The sequence below is a fragment of the Amblyomma americanum genome, chromosome 6, assembly GCF_052857255.1.
Source record: "Amblyomma americanum isolate KBUSLIRL-KWMA chromosome 6, ASM5285725v1, whole genome shotgun sequence".
In the NCBI taxonomy this organism is placed as follows: domain Eukaryota; kingdom Metazoa; phylum Arthropoda; class Arachnida; order Ixodida; family Ixodidae; genus Amblyomma; species Amblyomma americanum.
In genome coordinates, this window is record NC_135502.1 from 106,611,402 (window position 1) to 106,630,368 (window position 18,967).

General features: G+C 44.4%; 1 protein-coding gene across 1 annotated transcript in view; it reads right to left on the bottom strand.

Annotated features, from left to right (window-relative positions):
• The window catches only part of LOC144093949 (uncharacterized), a 96,841-nt gene that overhangs the window by 16,658 nt on the left and 61,216 nt on the right, over positions 1–18,967 (bottom strand). The window contains exons 15-17 of the mRNA XM_077627721.1: positions 16,732–16,831; positions 9,819–9,991; positions 7,152–7,259 (exon numbers count right to left, since the gene is read on the bottom strand). Of these exons, the coding sequence (XP_077483847.1) occupies positions 7,152–7,259; positions 9,819–9,991; positions 16,732–16,831 (381 nt within the window). The remainder of the gene's footprint in view (positions 1–7,151; positions 7,260–9,818; positions 9,992–16,731; positions 16,832–18,967) is intronic.

Sequence of the window (18,967 nt, forward strand, 5' to 3'; positions counted from 1 at the left end):
AAAAAAAAAACAAATCAATCAATCAATCAATCAGTCAATCAGTCAATCAACAATAATCTACCAACCACCCAACCAACCAACCAATCAATCAATCGAGCGATAGATTGATAGATTGATCGATCAATCAATCAATCAATCAATCAATCAATCAATCAATCAATCAATCAATCAATCAATCAATCAATCAATCAATCAACCAAAGCTTTTAATCTTGGAACCACTTTTTAATCATCACCATCATCAATCATCAGCCTGACTACGCCCACTGCAGAGCAAAAACTTCTCCCATGCCTCTCAAATTAAACCTTTCTTTTGCCAGCTGCGATTACCGCATGCCCGCAAACTTCTTATTCACATCCGCCATCTATAAAACCTAACTCTGTTACCCTTAAGGACCAGCGGTTACCTTGCCTTCGCATTACATGCTGCTCGTAAATCTTTCTCTATCGTACCCACCGGCCATTGTTAGCTCTCTAACGACGGATCCGAAAGTCGATTTTAAAAGGTCCCCTTTCATTCTTGAACATGTTGCACCATTCGTCTTGCAACTAGATAAGTAGTTTAATTTTCGCTTCACCTGGTTCTTTTTTCGCTCGCGTGGCGATGAATTTTGAAGCGCCAGTGAAAACAGCGGAGTTGAGTATGACAGGGCCAGTGTGGCGTGTACCCTGAAACGCGGTAGATGCCGTGATTCCATCAGCTGCTCTCACGATGCAGGTAGCAGAGACGGGGAGGACGCTACCTCGTCATGCGACTTTAGTCCAGGGGGCGAAGAACTATCCGAGCAACAAGCCCAGAGGTGGCAGCGCGTGGGTAATTTATTTGGCCTCAACTCAGCCGTTTTTTGAAAAGGCGATTTTGGCGTTACCTATGTTATTCGTCTATTTTTTGAGTTTCTACGTCACGTTGACAGGATTTGATGCCACCTGCACTCCGAAGGGTTCGCTCGACTGTTTCACCCAATGGCGGGCCCAATTATGCAAAGGGCCTAAGCGACTGTTTTCTAGGCTGAAAACTGTACTTGATTTTTTAAGAACTTGCTATTATAAAGGCAGATATCTAGCATTTTCGATACTTTTAAAAATTGTTTTCTTTTTTGACACAAGCATATCTTTGCAATTTTTGTAGAAATTTTATCTAGAAATCTTGATTTCGAAATTAATGTTTGGTATTAAACATAAAACACGTTAACGAAGCTCGCATAACTAAAACGCCTGTTTAACTGGCTATCATACGTTCCAATAAATTTGTATACCTCATAGTTCTCGGACCAGGAGAGTTTGACGAAAACCCACAAAATACGGGCATTTTTCCCATTATAGGGAAAGAGTTAAGCTTTATGCCGCTCATCGCGACACTTGTATTCAGACTTCAACAAATTTTTACAAAAGACCACCAAAATTGAACCATATTTGCACTGTGCAGGAAGTGAACTCAAGACTGACTGTTTGGAACCAGCTCACACCATTAACGCGAAAGCGTCTAAGTCCCTGTTTCACAGAGAATCCGGCTTCGGCTTTGTCGGCCTTGTGAAAGATAAATAGGGTGGCGCAGGGGGGCCCAAGCAGCCACCCCCGGAGAAGCAACTTAGGAGGGCAAGCTAGGTCGCGGGACCTTGTGGGGTGGTCACAACCTACCCACCGGCCTGTGAGGAAACTAACCACACTGGCAGGTTGCAGTTAGAATGTTGGTTGATCGCGAGAGGTTGCTCGGCAAGAGCAACTTGGGTCGCACAGGACCCACCGGTCGCAGGGCAATGGCGCATCTCTTAACCGCTGCACCAGTGCGCAACGAGTGGTATGGAGACTCCCAAGGACAAATGAATGTAAAACTGGGAAAGACCTATTCCGCATATGTGGGCCTTAAGTCAACAAAGCTATTGCGTAATATCCTTAATGTCCAGCTTAGGTGCCCCCTCCCCAATTTTTCTGCTTGAAAATACAGTGGTCTAGTTGTCCTTACTCATCGGCTTTTTTTCTCTTTCTCGCCGTCAGCGACTCCAACTTGTGTGTGTTTGTACGTGTGTGCGTGTGTGTGTTTCATTGCGCCTATCCCACCGGCACCAAGCGCTTAGATAGTGTCCAACTTTCCATGCCTATTTCTGTGCCTATTTTTGAACTCGCTCTTTCTGCAGTACCGCCGCTAGCAACTGTACGAGCAGGTGCACCACGAGCCGTTCCGTCCGTCGCAGGCAGTGCGCTAGCAGCGCCGCAAGCACGCTGGTGGCGACGCCGTGTCAATTGAAAATTCGACCCCCAAGTGTTTGACGCCCAAGTCAAAGCGCGTCTGCACACCACGCCCATGCACCTATTAATTTGCCGGAGTCAACTGGCGACGTGTGACGCGCGCGACGCCGATATTTGGGCTGACATTGGCCCTGTCAGACCTCTGCACCGAGCGCAGGCGCGATCATGGAGTAATAATTGGTTTTTTGGAGGAAAGGAAATGGCGCAGTATCTGTCTCATATATCGTTGGACACCTGAACCACGCCGTAAGGGAAGGAATAAAGGAGGGAGTGAAAGAAGAAAGGAAGAAGAGGTGCCGTAGTGGAGGGCTCCGGAATAATTTCGACCACCTGGGGATCTTTAACGTGCACTGACATCGCACGTTAAAGATCCCCAGGTGGTCGAAATTATTCCGGAGCCCTCCTGGAGGAAAAAGAAAAAAGGTCCAGGAAAGAGCGTGACGTCACGCGCCCGCCTTTGCGAGCCTTGAGCTCGAACGAGTGGTCCCGGCCGCAGAAGCCGAGTCTTAATGGAGGCGAAAGGCAAAATGCACTAATGTGGTGAGATTTCGGTTCACATGAAGTCGCCCCGGACGTTCACAATTTATCTGGAGCCTACCGCTACGGTGCGCCTTCTACCCTGCAGCAATGTTCCTCTGAGTTCGTAAAAATGAATTAAACACACCTTTAGAGACCCATCTACTGAGCTTGTGGCGATGACATAAGTGGCTATGAAGTGCACCGCTGGACACATGTAGAATGGAATTCGGCGCGCCGCTATGGCTGTATCTGCCAATGCTATTTGGTTGCTAGCATTCGACATGGTGGCTAGCCTACAAAAAAGACGAACAAGGCGGCACCAGCAGCTGAAGTAAAGAAAGAGAATGGAAGATAAAATATTTGTATGAATACTTCCTTTCCGAAGTAAAATTCAGTTGCAAGTCTAGCGTGCGTCCTGTCTACCGACCTTCTGTGTGCGTCTTCTTTGTGCTCTAGCCAGTTTTTCGAATTATGGCTCTACGTCTCTGGACGTTGCTGTTACAATGTTCGATCACGGTGGCGGCATTTCAAGCACGCGAAGTGCAGCGACGGTCCTGTGCCAAGGTTTCGGACTGCGTTAAGGAAGCGCAGGTGGTCAAAATTAATTACAGTATATTATATCACGATAATCATCATCATCGGCATAGTTTGTCGTCGTCCTCAGCCCTGCTGCGTCCATTGCATGAACAAGATAGCAGCTCCCGTTATTTCCCGCCGCTGTGTTTTCTGGCTTTCGCGTTGGTCTGGTGACCCCGAGGTCGCGGATTTGATTCCGGCCACAATGGCCGTTCTTCAATACAAAAGAAATAAAACACACCCGTCTGCTGTTGTGCAGTGTCCCCGCACGTTTAAGAAGTCCAGGTGGCCGAAAATTAACCGTAGCCCTCCGCTGCGGCGTCCCTCATAGTCCAAGTGCCGCTTAAGGACGTTAGAACAAACAATTTGCGTATCTACATCTGCCATCGATCTTCAAATGAACAGCAGCCGAGGCCACCTTTCTGCTCCCAAATTTTCCGAGCTCATCTGCCAATCTCACTTTCTGCCGCCAACTGCTTCGCAGCCTTCCTTGTCGCCTACTTTGTTATCCAAAGGGAGCGTTATTCACTGCATGTTCCGCATAGTCCCGTTAGTTTTCTTTTTCTGTTTTTTTTTGGTTCTAGCTAGGAAGTAAATAACTGAAGCTTGTTCCTAAATCTGCGATCCTCCCTTTCTGCCTCTGCAGATTATCCAATGCCAATTTTTTTTTATAACTCACAGCGCAGTCCTCATGAGCGTGCGAGTGCGTTCCGCCAGCGATGCTTGTATAGCTCGGTCTCGTGGTAGCTAACCAGGGCACCAGCGTGGTTATGCGCGTGCGCATTGGGAACTGGGCAAAAGAGATAACTCGCGATCGTGTCCATTTTTTGAATACTAAAAACCCTTATTCTTCTCGTTGGTCCCCTGTTCACACCGGCCCATGACATTCATGAATAACACACTGCCACTGATGACTGCGCATGAGTACGCTCTCGGCGGGTGCTGTCGGCTGAGTGTTTCCTTTTAATCGGTGCTACTGCTTTCATCGAAGATGGCATGTCACCAGTCGTAGAAGAAAAAGGCGTTTTCCATTCTTGCAATCACTGTCTGTGAAAAGATGGAGGCGCTTTCCGCTCATCACCCATACCGAGCTCTCGCTTCTGCCTGTACGTAACTTTTACGTAATTAAGATTGTTGCCTGTCGAGAAAAGGCTGCGGGCATCACTTGCCACGCATTTCAGTTCGTATGCGTGTCAACACTGTAGAGGTATGTAAGTGACAAAAGAAAAATAAATCGTCCTTGTAATGTCTCAAGGCTGTAGTTTCTTTTCTAAACAGCGTGGCTAGTCCTTCGTGCCAATTTTACTGAACCTTTCAATACGACCGAAGTTTACTGTGAGAGGTAGCACCCGTCCTTTCAAGTTTTTTTACCGCATTCACCAGCAGGTGGTTTGGGCTTTAACAGCTGACACGCAAGAGGCCATGGGGTGATCACTGGCACGTTTACGGCCACATATATATCTTAGCCTGCCCAAAACAGCAGTCTTCTCTTAAAAGTTTGCAGGCACGGGGTACCAAAAATGGAAGTCGCAAAAAAACAACAGCTTCTAGTTCCAAAAGTTTCGGGCTAGTCGGAACAAAGTGGTTGCTATAATAAGGAAAAGAAAAAAGACTATAACACTTCACTCATAGAAAAGGTTCAAGGAAATGCGAAAAAACATGGGAGGTTGTTAATAAAGTAGTAGGAAAACCGGCTCAGAAAACCGTACCTTCTGATTAGGGAGGTGGCAGTTCTGTATAGAATTTTAACACCTACTTTGTGAATATTAGAACTCAACCAGCTAGCAATCTGGTCTTAGATAGGGGCGTCCCATTTACTGATAAAGCAGCATACAGTTTTGAGCTTGATGCCACAGATTCTTTGGAAATCACCACAATAGTTTCTAGCTTGGCCAATCGCAAAGCTCCAGGATCTGATGGCATAAGCGTAAAGGCTCTCAAGGACAGTGTTGACTTTCTGCACCGATAATGGTGGAGTTGTTCAATTTTGCTATGCAACAGAGTGAATACCCGGATGTCTTGAAACTAGCAAAAGTTGCCCCAGTTTATAAAGATGGAGATCATAGCGACCGATGCAGCTATCGACCATTATCGGTGTTAAGCATTGTCAACACTGTATTTGAGAAAGTAGTATCAATGCGGCTAAAAAAATTCCTTCATGAAATTAATATAATTACGGTTTCACAACATGGTTTCGTAGCTAAAAGGTCAACGGTGACTGCGATGATGGAATTAACGCAGACTATTCGTTCTTCATTACACAGCGGCAACATATCAGTAGTTATATTTTTAGTCATTAGAAGGCATTAGATACCATAGTGCATTCAATTTTGTTAGACAGATTACAGCAGCATGGGTTTATAGGAAGAACTCTCGGATTTTTCACTAGCTATTTAAAGAACCATCAACAGTACCTTCCTATGAACGAACTTTCATCTTCACGCCTAAAAGCTCTAACAGGAGTACCTCAAGGTTCTGTTCTAGGGCCAATTCTGTTTTCTCTTTACGTTAATGAGTTACCATCAATTATGCGAGAATCTAAAACAGTCATGTGTGCTGATGTAATCGCAATTGTTTTTTTTTCTGGGAAAACACTGGAACAGATAGGCAACATCGTGAGCAAAGAGCTAGTAAACTTGTCAATGTGGCTAAGGGTAAATAGCTTAACACTTAGAACCTCTAAAACAAAGTACATAGTGTTTCGCTCTGCATACCGGCATACTGAGACGAATTTTCTCAATATTTCTTTCGACAATTCTTTGTTGGAAGAAGTTGACACTATAAAATGTCTAGGCATTGTTTTGGACTAAAACCTGAACTAGAAACCGCACATTAGGAATGTGTGTTTGAAATTAGCATCATCATGTTATGATCTACTCAGAAGTAGAGCCCATTTTGACCTAACACTCCTGAAAATCACTACTCCAGATTTCATTGTCACCTCGCTTATTTTTGCAACTCATGGGCGTCTACCTTTAGAACCTACTTGGATCCCGTTATACGCCTTCAAAAACGGGCGATACGCATTATGCCATTCTCCAACCGACACCAGACAAACCATCCGATTTATCAAGAACTTAACATACTTCCGTTCATGCTTGTGTTTCAGGTCAAGGGGTCAAATACAATTCGGAACATTATATCCAACAGCTACCCACTCTCAATTCATATGTTTACTATGCCTACCAGCAACACCAGGAATGCTAGCCATCTCAACTTCAATGTCCCTTTAGCACGCAGCATTTGTGGTCAGCGACTGCTGCAGTTCTATGGAGAAAAATTTTGGAGTGATATCCCGCTTCAGGTGAAAATACCCACAAAATTTGAATACTCAATAAAATGAGTTCTTCTTAGTAGTATGTAGTAATTGCAAGCAGTGTTTCCAATTTTATGTTTGTTTCTTTTTCTTTTTTTGTGTTATGCATTTGCACTATTTGTATTTGTGATGCCAAGTGTGCGTTACTAGGGGCCCAAACTAGCTTTGCCTATAGGCCCAACACATTCTGATGTATGAGTTATGTGTTTTTGTTGAATAAATCACTGACGGACTGACTGACTGACTGACTGGACTGGACTGGACTGGACTGGACTGACTGACTGACTGACTGACTGACTGGACTGGACTGGACTGGACTGGACTGACTGACTGACTGACTGACTGACTGACTGACTGACTGACTGACTGACTGACTGACTGACTGACTGACTGACTGACTGACTGACTGACTGACTGACTGACTGACTGACTGACTGACTGACTGACTGACATGGTTGGGACCAACACCAGTGCTGATCCAGAGCGGCACTTACGACGAGGACGAAGCACCACTCCCAGAGCGTGGATACGCCATCCGAGTCCGGCGGCCAGTCCGTGCGCAGTGTTTCCCACACGTGGCAGGGGATGCCCCTCTTCACCGTCTGAAAGAACACTGACATTCTCTCATCGAAACAAGTAGCAAATATACGTTTACAGCCCTTTAAGAAAGAAAGCGGCAAAACAAACGATCGAGTATTGCGCAAAACTTGTATGCACACTCTTCAGATTGTACCTGACACTGAAGACATGAGAGCTCTTTTTTGCTGTATAGTCATAAGTTTTATGAGCATGAAGACGGGAGCGCGTGCCCTATGGCCTCGAACTTTGCTTGTCGCGTTGGAGAGGGAGTGTAGAAGGACGTGCGTTCCTCCGTTTTCCAGAAGCAGGCAAGGTTACAAAACCCTTTTCACCACGTTGTGGTAAGCAGCAGCCACATATCGCCACAAGTACGGCTTGAGACTCTATGCCACGGGCTCCCGTGTTCAAACTGACAGATCTCTTGACTGCACGTTCTTTTTTACGTCCGGGTATGTTTTTAAATGCTTGTTTTGTATTTACAGTAATGAGACAATTCTTTTTTTCTTGCAGTAACTACTCCTGCGTATGTTTACCCTTCTGAAGTACAGGGTCGTATATTGTTGGGCTATGAGGCAGCGAAAACATTAGCGACGCTCGCCGCCTTTTATAAGCGCTAAGTTATCTGTCACCTTTACCTTGTTTTTTATTATACTGGGGGCAGCATGGGATAGAAATCACCAAGGTTTCCGCAAAAGGTAATGGCATAAGAAGCATAGGTGCGGTTATGAGCCAATCTTGGAAGGGGTGGTTGAAGGAGGTGGTCTTAGCTACACAACGCATTTCTTTGACTTTACAAAAGAAAACTGGGGTTCAGAGTGCTTTCCCAATAGCAAAATAACCATAGCCTCCTTATATAGCAGCCGAGCGCGTTTTTCAGCCGCAAGAAAAAAATAAAAGAAAGTCAACAGGGTGAGAACCCCTTGTGGCTACAGGAGAGCTATACAGCGAAGCACAAGATTTGTTTGTTTACGCTGCATCACGTTTTCTCAGAATAAACTAACAGTGACAAAGCTACTAAATAATACACAAGTGTGCCGCTAACAACCTCGTCTGCCCTGTCTAATTGCGTGTCAAATAAATCAGAGACCTGGCTTTGCTGGCTGCCTTGAATTTGGCACATACATGCTAACAAACGAAAGAGATACGAGGACTTCGGAAGGAATGACTGACACAACCTGTACGGCATTCAATATTGTTCAGCGTTATTTGACACCGTCCGCTGTGTCCTTGCAAATCCTTTCATTTTTAGTGAAGGCTAGCATGATTCATCATGTTACTTACTTCTAATTGCGTCGTTATGTGTTGCGATGACTTCATTATCGTTAACGCTATGCATGTTTGTGCTTCATAATTGAAATCGGGTAATTTTAGACCACCACAGCAGGAAAGTGCTAAGCGAATTACGTGGTAGGCTATGAATCGGTAGCACGTATTCAAAATGATCGCGCACTGTGGACGCGCAGCTACACTCACGAGAGAAGGCAACTCACGAGAATGCATTTGATAAAAAATTGTGTGTCCTATGGACGGCTGTTGCAACGCTGTTCTTATTACTTCGCTTTCAGTATACCGTACCCTTCCGTCTTAAGACAAGTTACCAGTTACACCTAGCGGTCTATCAAGCTCTGTTCTGTAGCCATTCGGTAATTCGGTCTTTCTTTCGTGACGGACAATGTCAACTTTTGTCAATTTTTGAATGTCCAAAGCTATGCGTCACGTTGTGGCAGCCAAAAGAACTAGAAGCTCTTCTGCCGAACTCCTCGAAATGTCGCTTAAATGTGCTTTTTTTCTTTTCTTGCAAAAGCAAAGAGCTCTTTTCATCGGACGAGTAAAGAGATTAAATGGGAGAATACACTAAAGGAGGGAAGAAAATTACGCCAGGGAATGAGTGTTGAATGATGGTTTTCATCATGTTCTTGGCGATGTTTTTTTGCTCTTCGCTGACCCCTAGGAACCAGCTCCAGGAGAAAAAAAAATAGCTGCCCCTGTTTTTCCGCGCGTTCATTTACGCGTGAAAGTTGCTGCTTATGATATTTATGATATTTCTCGGTTTACTTCGGCATGCGTATGGGCTTAAAGAATAGTTTCGTTTCTTTAGCCGACGTTAAATGACGTGAAAGATAGTTGCTTTTTCCGCCCAGAATCAATGCGAAAAATCCAAACTCGAACAGACTAAATCCGCCCTAAACTGGATTTCACTGTTGAAAATGCCATAACTTTCATTACCACGTTGAGTGCAACACGTAAAGCGACTAATAATAACTCAATTCATTTTGAGCATTCCTTTACGAACTGTGAAAGTGTTTTCGCTGTCTTTATTTTAGACAATTTAGTTAATAAATTACAGACTGTAATGAATAATTTGATTTCAATTTATGTTCTCAAACGAAAAACATCAGTTACCATTCGTGCCTCCGTTGATTTTTTATCATTCGCTTGACAGAGAGGTTGCTGGGATACATATGTTAAGTTTTGTTGTTCAGGACCCACCTTGTGTTTATAGTGTAGACGACCGAGAGGTTGATGCGTCAATACCTCACGTGAAATTGAAAGCTCGTTATTCAGACAGCAGCGTTTCTTACCTGCTTTTTGTACGTCAACTTGATGTCGTGGTCGTCACCACTGAAAAACGTTTCTGGTGTCATGTGCTTTATGTAAAGAGGGTCAGTGATCATTTGGACGTCGAACTCTAAATCGGGCAATTGTTTCACTTGGCAACGGCTCTTGCTCCCCGAAGAAATCCGGTAAAAGGCATCTGAAGGAGCACAGATATTTCTGTTTAAAACAACACTTTACTTCCGCACGTTAATCGACATGCACGGCGTGTTGCAGTGTATGCGGCAATCCTTCAAAATAAACACCTTAAACCTCTTTCGTTTACTAATTAGCTGCTTGATGTTTCAAATTAGTGATACTCTAGCTAGTTGATTCGCTTTATAACTCACGGCCGTACACATACACGTGCTTACGTAGGCTGTCATTGGTGGCGCTCACGGGGTCACAGACTTACGCTTACTTTACACTCACCTTACGCACACAGGATTCTCGCAGTGAACTGAAGTCTGTTTCATTAATTTTATTCATTCAATAGTGCCGGTAGCCTTTTGGACCGAAGGCAGCAGTGGTTACAACGTATTTAGTCATAGTCGCACTACTACGACAAAAAAAAAATAGACAATATCAATGAAATACACGTAAGCCAGGGAGAAAAATGCAGTGAGTTAGTAACACACAAACATATTACTGGCACAAGAAAAAAATAGAGGGAAAAGAGAACGAGCAGCAGTTGGAAATGGGGAACAACAGTTCGTAAAAAAGACTCGGATCATGACAGGTTCGTGACCTCCTTCGGCAGCCCGTTGCAGTCATCACTCGTCAAAGAGAAAAAGCAACCTTTGAACGCGTTCGCCCGACATTGGGGTACCGAAAATTGCCTGACTCAGTTTGTTCGGGGCGATCGTGTGCTGTTATAGTACATAAATTTATGCAAATCTAGTCTTCATGGATTGTTAACGATGACGAACAAAATTATCTGGAGGTACAACTTGCACCGGGATTATAACATGCAAAGACGGGATCGTTTATAAAGATCTGATTCGGACACCTGCTGACTGCAAGCATATCAGCAGGACGAAGCGCTTCTTTTTCTGAATGTGCTCTTGCAGTTAGTTTCTGTTTTCCTGTCTAGATCCTAAACTAGATCCGCGTACTCAAGCAACAGAAGGACGGGGTACGCGTGCGCAACCCGTTTGGTCGCACTGTTACAATGTTTCAAGCGGTGCTTGAGTAACCACCGTCGCTTTGCTCCTGATGAGATTTTATGTGGAGTCAGTAAACATTCCAAAATATTTGAATTGATCAAAACAGGAGATTTGGTTTTGGCTTTATGCAATCTTTAAGGTCTCGAAGCGACTCAGGCTATGAGGGGTGCCGCAGTGAAGGGCTTCGGAAATTTCGGCCACCTGGGTTTTTTTTAGCGTGCACTAACATTCCACTGTACACGAGGTTCCAAAATTTTGTCTGCATCGAAATTCGACCGCCCCGGCCGGGATCGAACCTGTGTCTTTCAGGCCAGCAGCCGAGCGCCAGAACCACTGAGCAGCCGCGGCGGCTCAAAACAGGGCATTTGGTTATTGTTAAGTTTGTTCACTGCGGTTTTTAATCGTGGTTTTCCAATATCTCTCAAGATAAAAGTGTACAACAGCTGTATCTTACTGGTACTGACCTATGGGGCAGAAACGTGCAGGCTTACGAAAAGGGTTCAGCTTATTTTAAGGACAACGCAGCGAGCCATGGAAAGAAAAATGATAGGTGTAACGTTAAGAGACCGGAAGCGGGCATAGTGGTTGAAGGAACAAACGCGGGTTAATGGCATACTAGTCGAAATCATGAGGAAGAAATGGGCTTGGACAGGGCACGTGATGCGAAGGCAAGGTATCCGCTTGTCCTTAAGGGTAACGGAGTGGATTTCATGAGAAGGAAAGCGTAGCAGGGGGCGACAGAAGTTTAGGTGGGCGGATGGGATTAGGAAGTTTGCAGGGATATGGTGGGTGCAGCTGGCAAAGGGCCGGGTTAATTAGAGAGACATAGGAGAGGCCTTTGCCCTGCAGTGGGTGTAGTTAGGCTGATGACGATGAACTTGGTACATGTAGGGAAGTTTATGTCCCGCGTTATTGTCATTAGGACGCATTTATCAGGCATGGAAAGCGATCTCCCATATGTGTCAGCAGTTAGTTGTAGCCTTTATGTTGTGATGTAGCCCTGGTTCATCATCATTTGTAGTGGTGTTATAGTAAACAGCGCAGTCATCCACGGAAAAGCGGCTGCGCACTAGGGACCCGATGCCCAAGTCGTTAAAAGGAGCCAAAGACCGAACCTCGAGGAGCCCCAGAAACCATTTGTGCTTTTTGTATCTTAGGTTTGCTATTTTAACGTGACGATGTGAAAAGAAAGAACACGGTCAGTGAGCAATATATCTGTTGTCTAACGGGGAGGTCAATTTTATGGTTTATATTTTAATGCCCAAATTATGAAGGATTTAAACAAAAGAATCATTGCCTCTATATTATGCTAGCAAATGTACTCACATTCAGAAAGCAACATGGAAATTTTTTTAGCGTGGTTGTAATTTGAGAAATCAATATGTCGCCAGTTAGCAGCAGTTAGCATTTGGTCTGTTTTGTTCAACTATGACGAGTTGTGTCAAAGACAAAATCGAAGGCCTTGAACCAACTCGAAGGCGAGAGACAGTAAACAGTATTGGCTGAAAATAAGAGACTGAGTTGTTAGACGCTGGCTGGAAGTCACGCGCCCTTTTTTTTTTCACGCAGCTTGCTCGCAGTCAGGCCAGGCATTTTACGTGGAAAACGCTGCCTGTTGACCTGTTGACATCAGACTTTGCATCCAAGCTCCATGTAGTAATGAACACGGAGCGTTCAAATGGTATGTCGCCCGTTAGCTACACTGGCAGTAAAATATGTAATTCGAACAGAACACGCTGTCAAAGGATTTTTGGAAGTCGAGAAATATATCGATTTGGTCCAACCTTGTCTAGCGCCGCGTATAATTCGTTGGTCGCGTAAATTAGCTCCGTCAGCTTCGACGGGCTACGCTCAAAGGAAGACATTTTGCGAAAAACCGAAACCGCGTTGGCGGGCGTGGTTGGGGTGCACTCGAAGGCGGGGCTGTGTGCGATGCACGGCAGCCTGGTTTCAATTTCACCTGTGTGTGGGTTAAAAATTTCTTGCGCTGCTGTGGAGAAAAGAATAGCATTTTCGAAAATCTACACACTGATATGGATATTACTTGAGGGGGGGGGGGTGCTACTAATAAATAAAGCGTCAAGTTGTAATCGTTAGAAGTCCCATATCAGATATTAATTATTTAACTAGTGAACAATCGTCAGCCGTTTACAGATGCAAAGCCCCGCTTAGAATGCAATACCGAAGAAAGCGCTATTTTAACTCTAAAGGCCTATTTATAAAACTTCAGACAACTTAAGAGCTTTTCGGAACACCGGGTTGTTCAGGCTAATTTTGCTAACAGGATCTTTCTCTTCTGTTATAGGTGCCTCCATACATTTTGGTGTAGTTAGGGAGAAGGTTGTGCATCTTGATTCGGTCTTTTTTTGCAACTCCTGCTGAAGAACCTGCAATTTGTTAATCCCTGTCTGTGAACAAGCATTTGACAAGCATTGCCATTGCTGTTTCAGTTGAATGACCTAGCGCGTATCCAATGGTTAGGGTCCTTTAGCATTCTAAGTTATAGAGGGATATACTTTTTTTGCACTCACTCACAAATGGTTTGATTGGTGTGCATGCATTGATAGTAAGCAATGAGATTACCACGCGTGGGCGTTTCACCTAACGTTTCATAGCTTCATGAAGAAATTCCGAAATGCTGATGTTGTCGGCATGATTGAAATCACGAAGCGTGGTTGGTGACTTCTCTCCGACGTGATTCGCGCTGTTTTCATCACGTGCTTCAGGGAAAGGCAGCGTCAAAGAGTAAGTATGAATGCTGACAATGAAGCTGAGTGCATGAAATATCCAAGTTTATTTTAGGTTGAAACCGTTGCCTATGACAATCCGTGCTTAACGTTTGCTATTTTCGCTTGGGAAGTCATGCAGGGATTCCTACATGGATGAGTTGGCGTTTGGAAACGTATACAGACGGCGTCGGGAAGAATGCTTCGACTGAAAACCTTATACGCTATTCACACCACTTCTGCGCTCGTCTTTGAACTACCAAGGATTGCTTCAATCTTTCTTTACTACGATGCACCATCACCTCCTGTTGTGCAATGATGAACAATTTCGCGCGTGTTCGGGATAAAGTCATTATTATTAGAGGCGCTTTCACGAAGCCATGCCTCAGCCAGGATATTGTCATAGGGGTAGTACATGCTAAGAGGACTTTCAAATTCATCGTATGTGTTTAGGCTGCTCCGGACATTAACACCGAAGAGAAAAAACGGTTTTCGGAGGTTTGTTTTTGGGGGCTGAAGGTAGTCTTACCGTCCGTGAGTAACCTGCAATCGCAACTGCAGCAGCCAAAGTCACTGTACAACTACCGGCGCTTTTCTTTTCCTCAACCCAAGGAAATTTGTCATCAGTTATAATTTTCTCCGTGCTCTTCTACGTTTGCCGAAAACTTTCCTGTAATTTGTTGCTCAAATGGACAATAGTCCTTCGAAATGCTAAGCGGGGTGTTTTTCAGTTCACTGCAATTTTTCAGAATTTTGGCTTTGCCCTCTTCCAGCTTCAGGTTTGTGGATAACCAATCGGCAATTATTTACAGCAGACTTTCCAATTTTATGGATGCATTCAAGTGATACGTCTCATTTAACCAATCTTCAAAGATTTGGTTGGAAACTGTCTTAGCGAGGGACTTTTACTGTTGTACTTTTGTTTTGGCTACGCGATAGATTAGGTTATACCTTCTACGTCGGCTCATCAAGCCATCTACTCTCATCAGATGATGGCGATCAGTATTTTGGAGTACATGAACTTTTCATGTATAATCAGTCGCAGTCGCAGAGAGGTTGCTCAATTTTTCTCTCAATACAAGACGGGTTTAATAAGCTGACGAACTGCCGAATTGGTGCATTGCTTTAGCTCGCCTCTCTTGTGTAGTATTGTCTGAAGCACTGACTCAGTCAAGGGCTCTGAGTTGGGTTTATGTCGCCACAGGAAGTCTGTAAACTGCAAAACGATAGCACTCCATGATCAACGGAACGAGCAATAAAACGGTATCCGAGCTTTTGTCAGCGGGTTCGATTCCCGCTGCGGCGGTCGTATATTCAATATATTCAAAAGTCAAAAGCACTGATTTAGTGTAATATCTGTGCAAGGAATTTAGGCAGAATTTTTCATCAACGTTATTATCATCCTCATCAGCATGACTACGCCCACTGCAGAGCAAAAGCCTCTTCCATGCTTCTCCTGCCCCTTTATATGACTACTAAGAAGAGGCTTCCAAAGGCTTACGGATAAAAAAAAGGAAACATTGAGAGCATTCTCAAAATAATCTAAATAGAAAAAATTGTCCTTGGGCTGGAGTAATTACTGTGATGTCTTAAAGGTAATGTACCCCACGATAGTCTGCCATTTTGTTGGAAATAACATTATTCTTGCTTGTAGTTACTGAACAGTGTAACCTTGCCGGGCCTCTTCATGAATTTCTCATGGAGCATCATGGATTTCTGTGGGAGGTCCGGGCTTCGATGTATTTTTGCTCTGAAAATATTTCTATTTTACAGAGCCATAGTTCGTTGCCCCGCTATCGTTTAGCATCTAGATGCCCAGAGAAACACAGGAGTACCGTGCCTGCAGGAAGGCGGCTTGCATTCGAGCAACCCGATTGTAAAACCAAATTTCGCTAAAATTTGTTCGCTGATCAGTTGAATTACACATAACACGTGCTTTTCGAATTTCGTGAAACCGATATAGCAAAGTTTGATCAAAAGTCACTGATCAATCTGTTTGAACGGGTTACTCTATAAACCAACAGACTAAGCCATACAGCCCTTCGTCGCAAAAGTGCAGGGAAGTGCCGATGACCACGGTTACGGAGCGAAATTAAGTGTCAGTGACGATCGTTTATATGATCGGGATTTGAACACTGCAGCGGCTGCAGAAAAAAAAGAAAAGGAAACCGAATTTTACAGAGCTTCTCGCATTTAGAAGGGCAGGACCTTCCTATGGCCTTCGGTGCAGCATTTACTCGGGTGTCACATGGTCTTGGCTCGTGGTGCGGCTAGTAAGCCTTCTGTGACCCAGTCGCTCGCTACCGTAGTACAGCATGCAGGTGGGCCGCCCAGAACAGTACCCGGAAAAAGATCTTCGCGAGCGTGGCCACTTCCGCCAGTGAATGTGACGACTACGTGATAATTGATTGGGTTCCAATGAAGCGCTCCGAGGAATATTTCCTCATTCATGATAAGGAATATTTTTAGTTTTCTGGGCTTTTTCTTCGGTACACCCAATTCCGTTCCTCGTCGGATGCCACCAGACTGCGCTACACGGGCTTCGATGGCGTTTGATTTCTTTTTTTCGAGGAAATGCTCCTGCCTTGGGAATGTACTGCCCCTCAACATGACATCATCATGCGCCTCCTGCCTGGCGCTCCGCGGTTCACAGAACCCTGAGCAGAGAAACTTGAACCAACGATTGCGCCACTATTTAAAATGCCAGCAGCACCCAATAGTTCCTTTGCAGGTTTCACACCTTTGATCCCTTTAAGCTTGTCGAAATCGAAAACGTACTCAATTGCCTTTTAAAAATGTTATGAAAGCTGCGAGGAGAACCAAGGAAGAAAAAGATTGGCTCCCTGATTTATTTTTAACAGGGTCTCGCGCCACCTATCTAGACGGCAAAGCGTCGTCCAGTTATGCTCTCGTGCCTTGAGGCGCCGTCCTTATGTTCCAGTGGGGTGCGTGGCCTGCTCTCGAAGTCGACGACACTCAGTGGGCTCTGGAGTTCCGTCGTGACTCACCTTCGTTTCCTGACACGATGAGCGTCCGCTTGCGTGACTTGACCTTGTCAGTAGGGACATAGTCTATCCGGTACAAATTTCGCTCCAAATCCATCCACACCTGCATGGTAAGCACGAACGCGAAAGGAAAGGGCATGAAATAAGGTTAGATTTGTATGCCTTAAGAAGTCGATTAGCATAAAATTTCGGTATCGTACTTATTGAATCAGCTGTAAGCCCAAATCGCGTGTTTAGATTTCCTTCGACTACTGATCCGGAGTTCCCGGGTTCGAACCCGACCGCGGCGGCTTTGTTTTTATAGAGGAAAAACGCTAAGGCGCCCGTGTGCTGTGGGATGTCAGTGCCCGTTAAAGATCCCCAGGTGGTCGAAATTATTCCGGAGCCCTCCACTACGGCCCCTCTTTCTTCTTTCTTTCTTTCACTCCCTCCTTAATCCCTTCCCTTACGGCGCGTTTCAGGTGTCCAATGTTATATATGAGACAGATACTGCGCCATTTCCTTTCCCAAAAACCAATTATTATTATTATTATTATTATTATTATTATTATTATTATTATTATTATTATTATTAATATTATTATTATTATTTCTTCGAGCCATTTTTACATGCGGTTAATTTTTCGTTATCACATAACATGCATGCTAGTCGTTTCCTCATTGCCTGTATGAGTGACATGTAAAGCAGCTTCCTTTACACTGCTACACTGTCACGCCTAACCTCTGCACAACTGATTACGCGACAAAGGGCGACGCATCTGTTCCTGCTGGCGTCTCGGATGTTTACTTGGTTCCTGCAGCACCTTATGCTTTTCAGGAAGCTAAAAATAAATCACCACCGTCTTAGAACCTGCAATAGGGTGTCTTAAATACATTGTAAATCGCGCCATTAGTTTTCTGCTTAAATTTTGCCGCATAATCTAGAGGAGAATGTTCAAGTGTGACTTGGAAGAAGATTCTGGTATGAAGAGGGACGCACCTGTTCCTCTAAATTACTTGCAACCGCAATATTCTCACAATATTGCGGTTTATTAAATCGCAATATTGTGAGAATTTTACACTCAGCACAAACAAGCAGGTTAGTGAAGAAGCGAGAAAGCGAGCTTGCATTGGAAGTGAAATGAATCACTGAGCCCATTTCCTAATACAGCGCATTTCCCAGGGCATATGAGCAGTGCTTTAATAGGATTAGAGCTCTCGCAGAAAGATCGAGTATACCGTATACATCAGTTCGTAAAATATCGCAGGTCATTTTGGAGGCTCAAAATAGACAAGTGTGCGTAAGTGCCACCTCAGTTCTCGCCGGCGGGGTTGGAAATATATTTCGTAAACCCTTGACACCTGACAACCTCAGTATGAATTCCGGTGCTTCTTGCACGAGTAGGTTTTAGTTGGAAAGACGTAGGGGCGCTAGAATACAGACACGGATGTACTGAGGGAATGGGACGTGCGCTGTACACAAAACAAAGGACCCGACGTGGAAGAAGTATCGCCCTCACTACGTCCTTGTTAGTATTTTCGCAGTCTTACGTCCTTCCTAATTATACAACAATAAGTTCAGCTACAAGTACTTCTCGGGTCGTTTGTTGCGGGTGTAAATGTGCATGGTTATCAGGTAAATAGAAACAATTGACAGGCAAACTCGTCCAGTTGTCATCTTACTGAGTGCCCGTACCTCTTTTGCCAGGAATCTTCCTAAACATGCTGCAACTATGCGAACAAGTCCGCCTAGCGTTTAAGTCAGCGCGAAATGGCTACAACTCAGTCTTGTTTGAGATACGTTATGCTCGCCAACCGTGCAGTTGCAGTCGTTGCTGGACAAAGTCCCGCATTCAAGGAAAAAAAAATTGAATAATGCAATATTGTGCGGCGCTGTTAAGGAACTATTAAAGGCAATGGTTCATTCTTCTGATGAGTAGCTTAATATTAAACTTTTTTCATCAGTCACAGATTGGCATAGGATACCAATGGGGAACGTTTTTAATGCTAGCAAAACCGTTAATAGTAACAAAAAACGCAAGCCTGCGGACGAGAAATTCGAGAATATATTGATTGTTTTTGTGAAGTCTTACAGTGTACGAAAAAAATCTGTCCATAAAATATTTACCGTAAAAAATTTTTCTGCCCAGAATTGCTTGGTATTTTAGTAGCAAGTTCCGCCGGCAGAAGGAATTCCGCAATGGAGGAATGAGCTATTTAGGTCTTGCACAGCAGAAATTCCAAACACCGCACCTGTCGC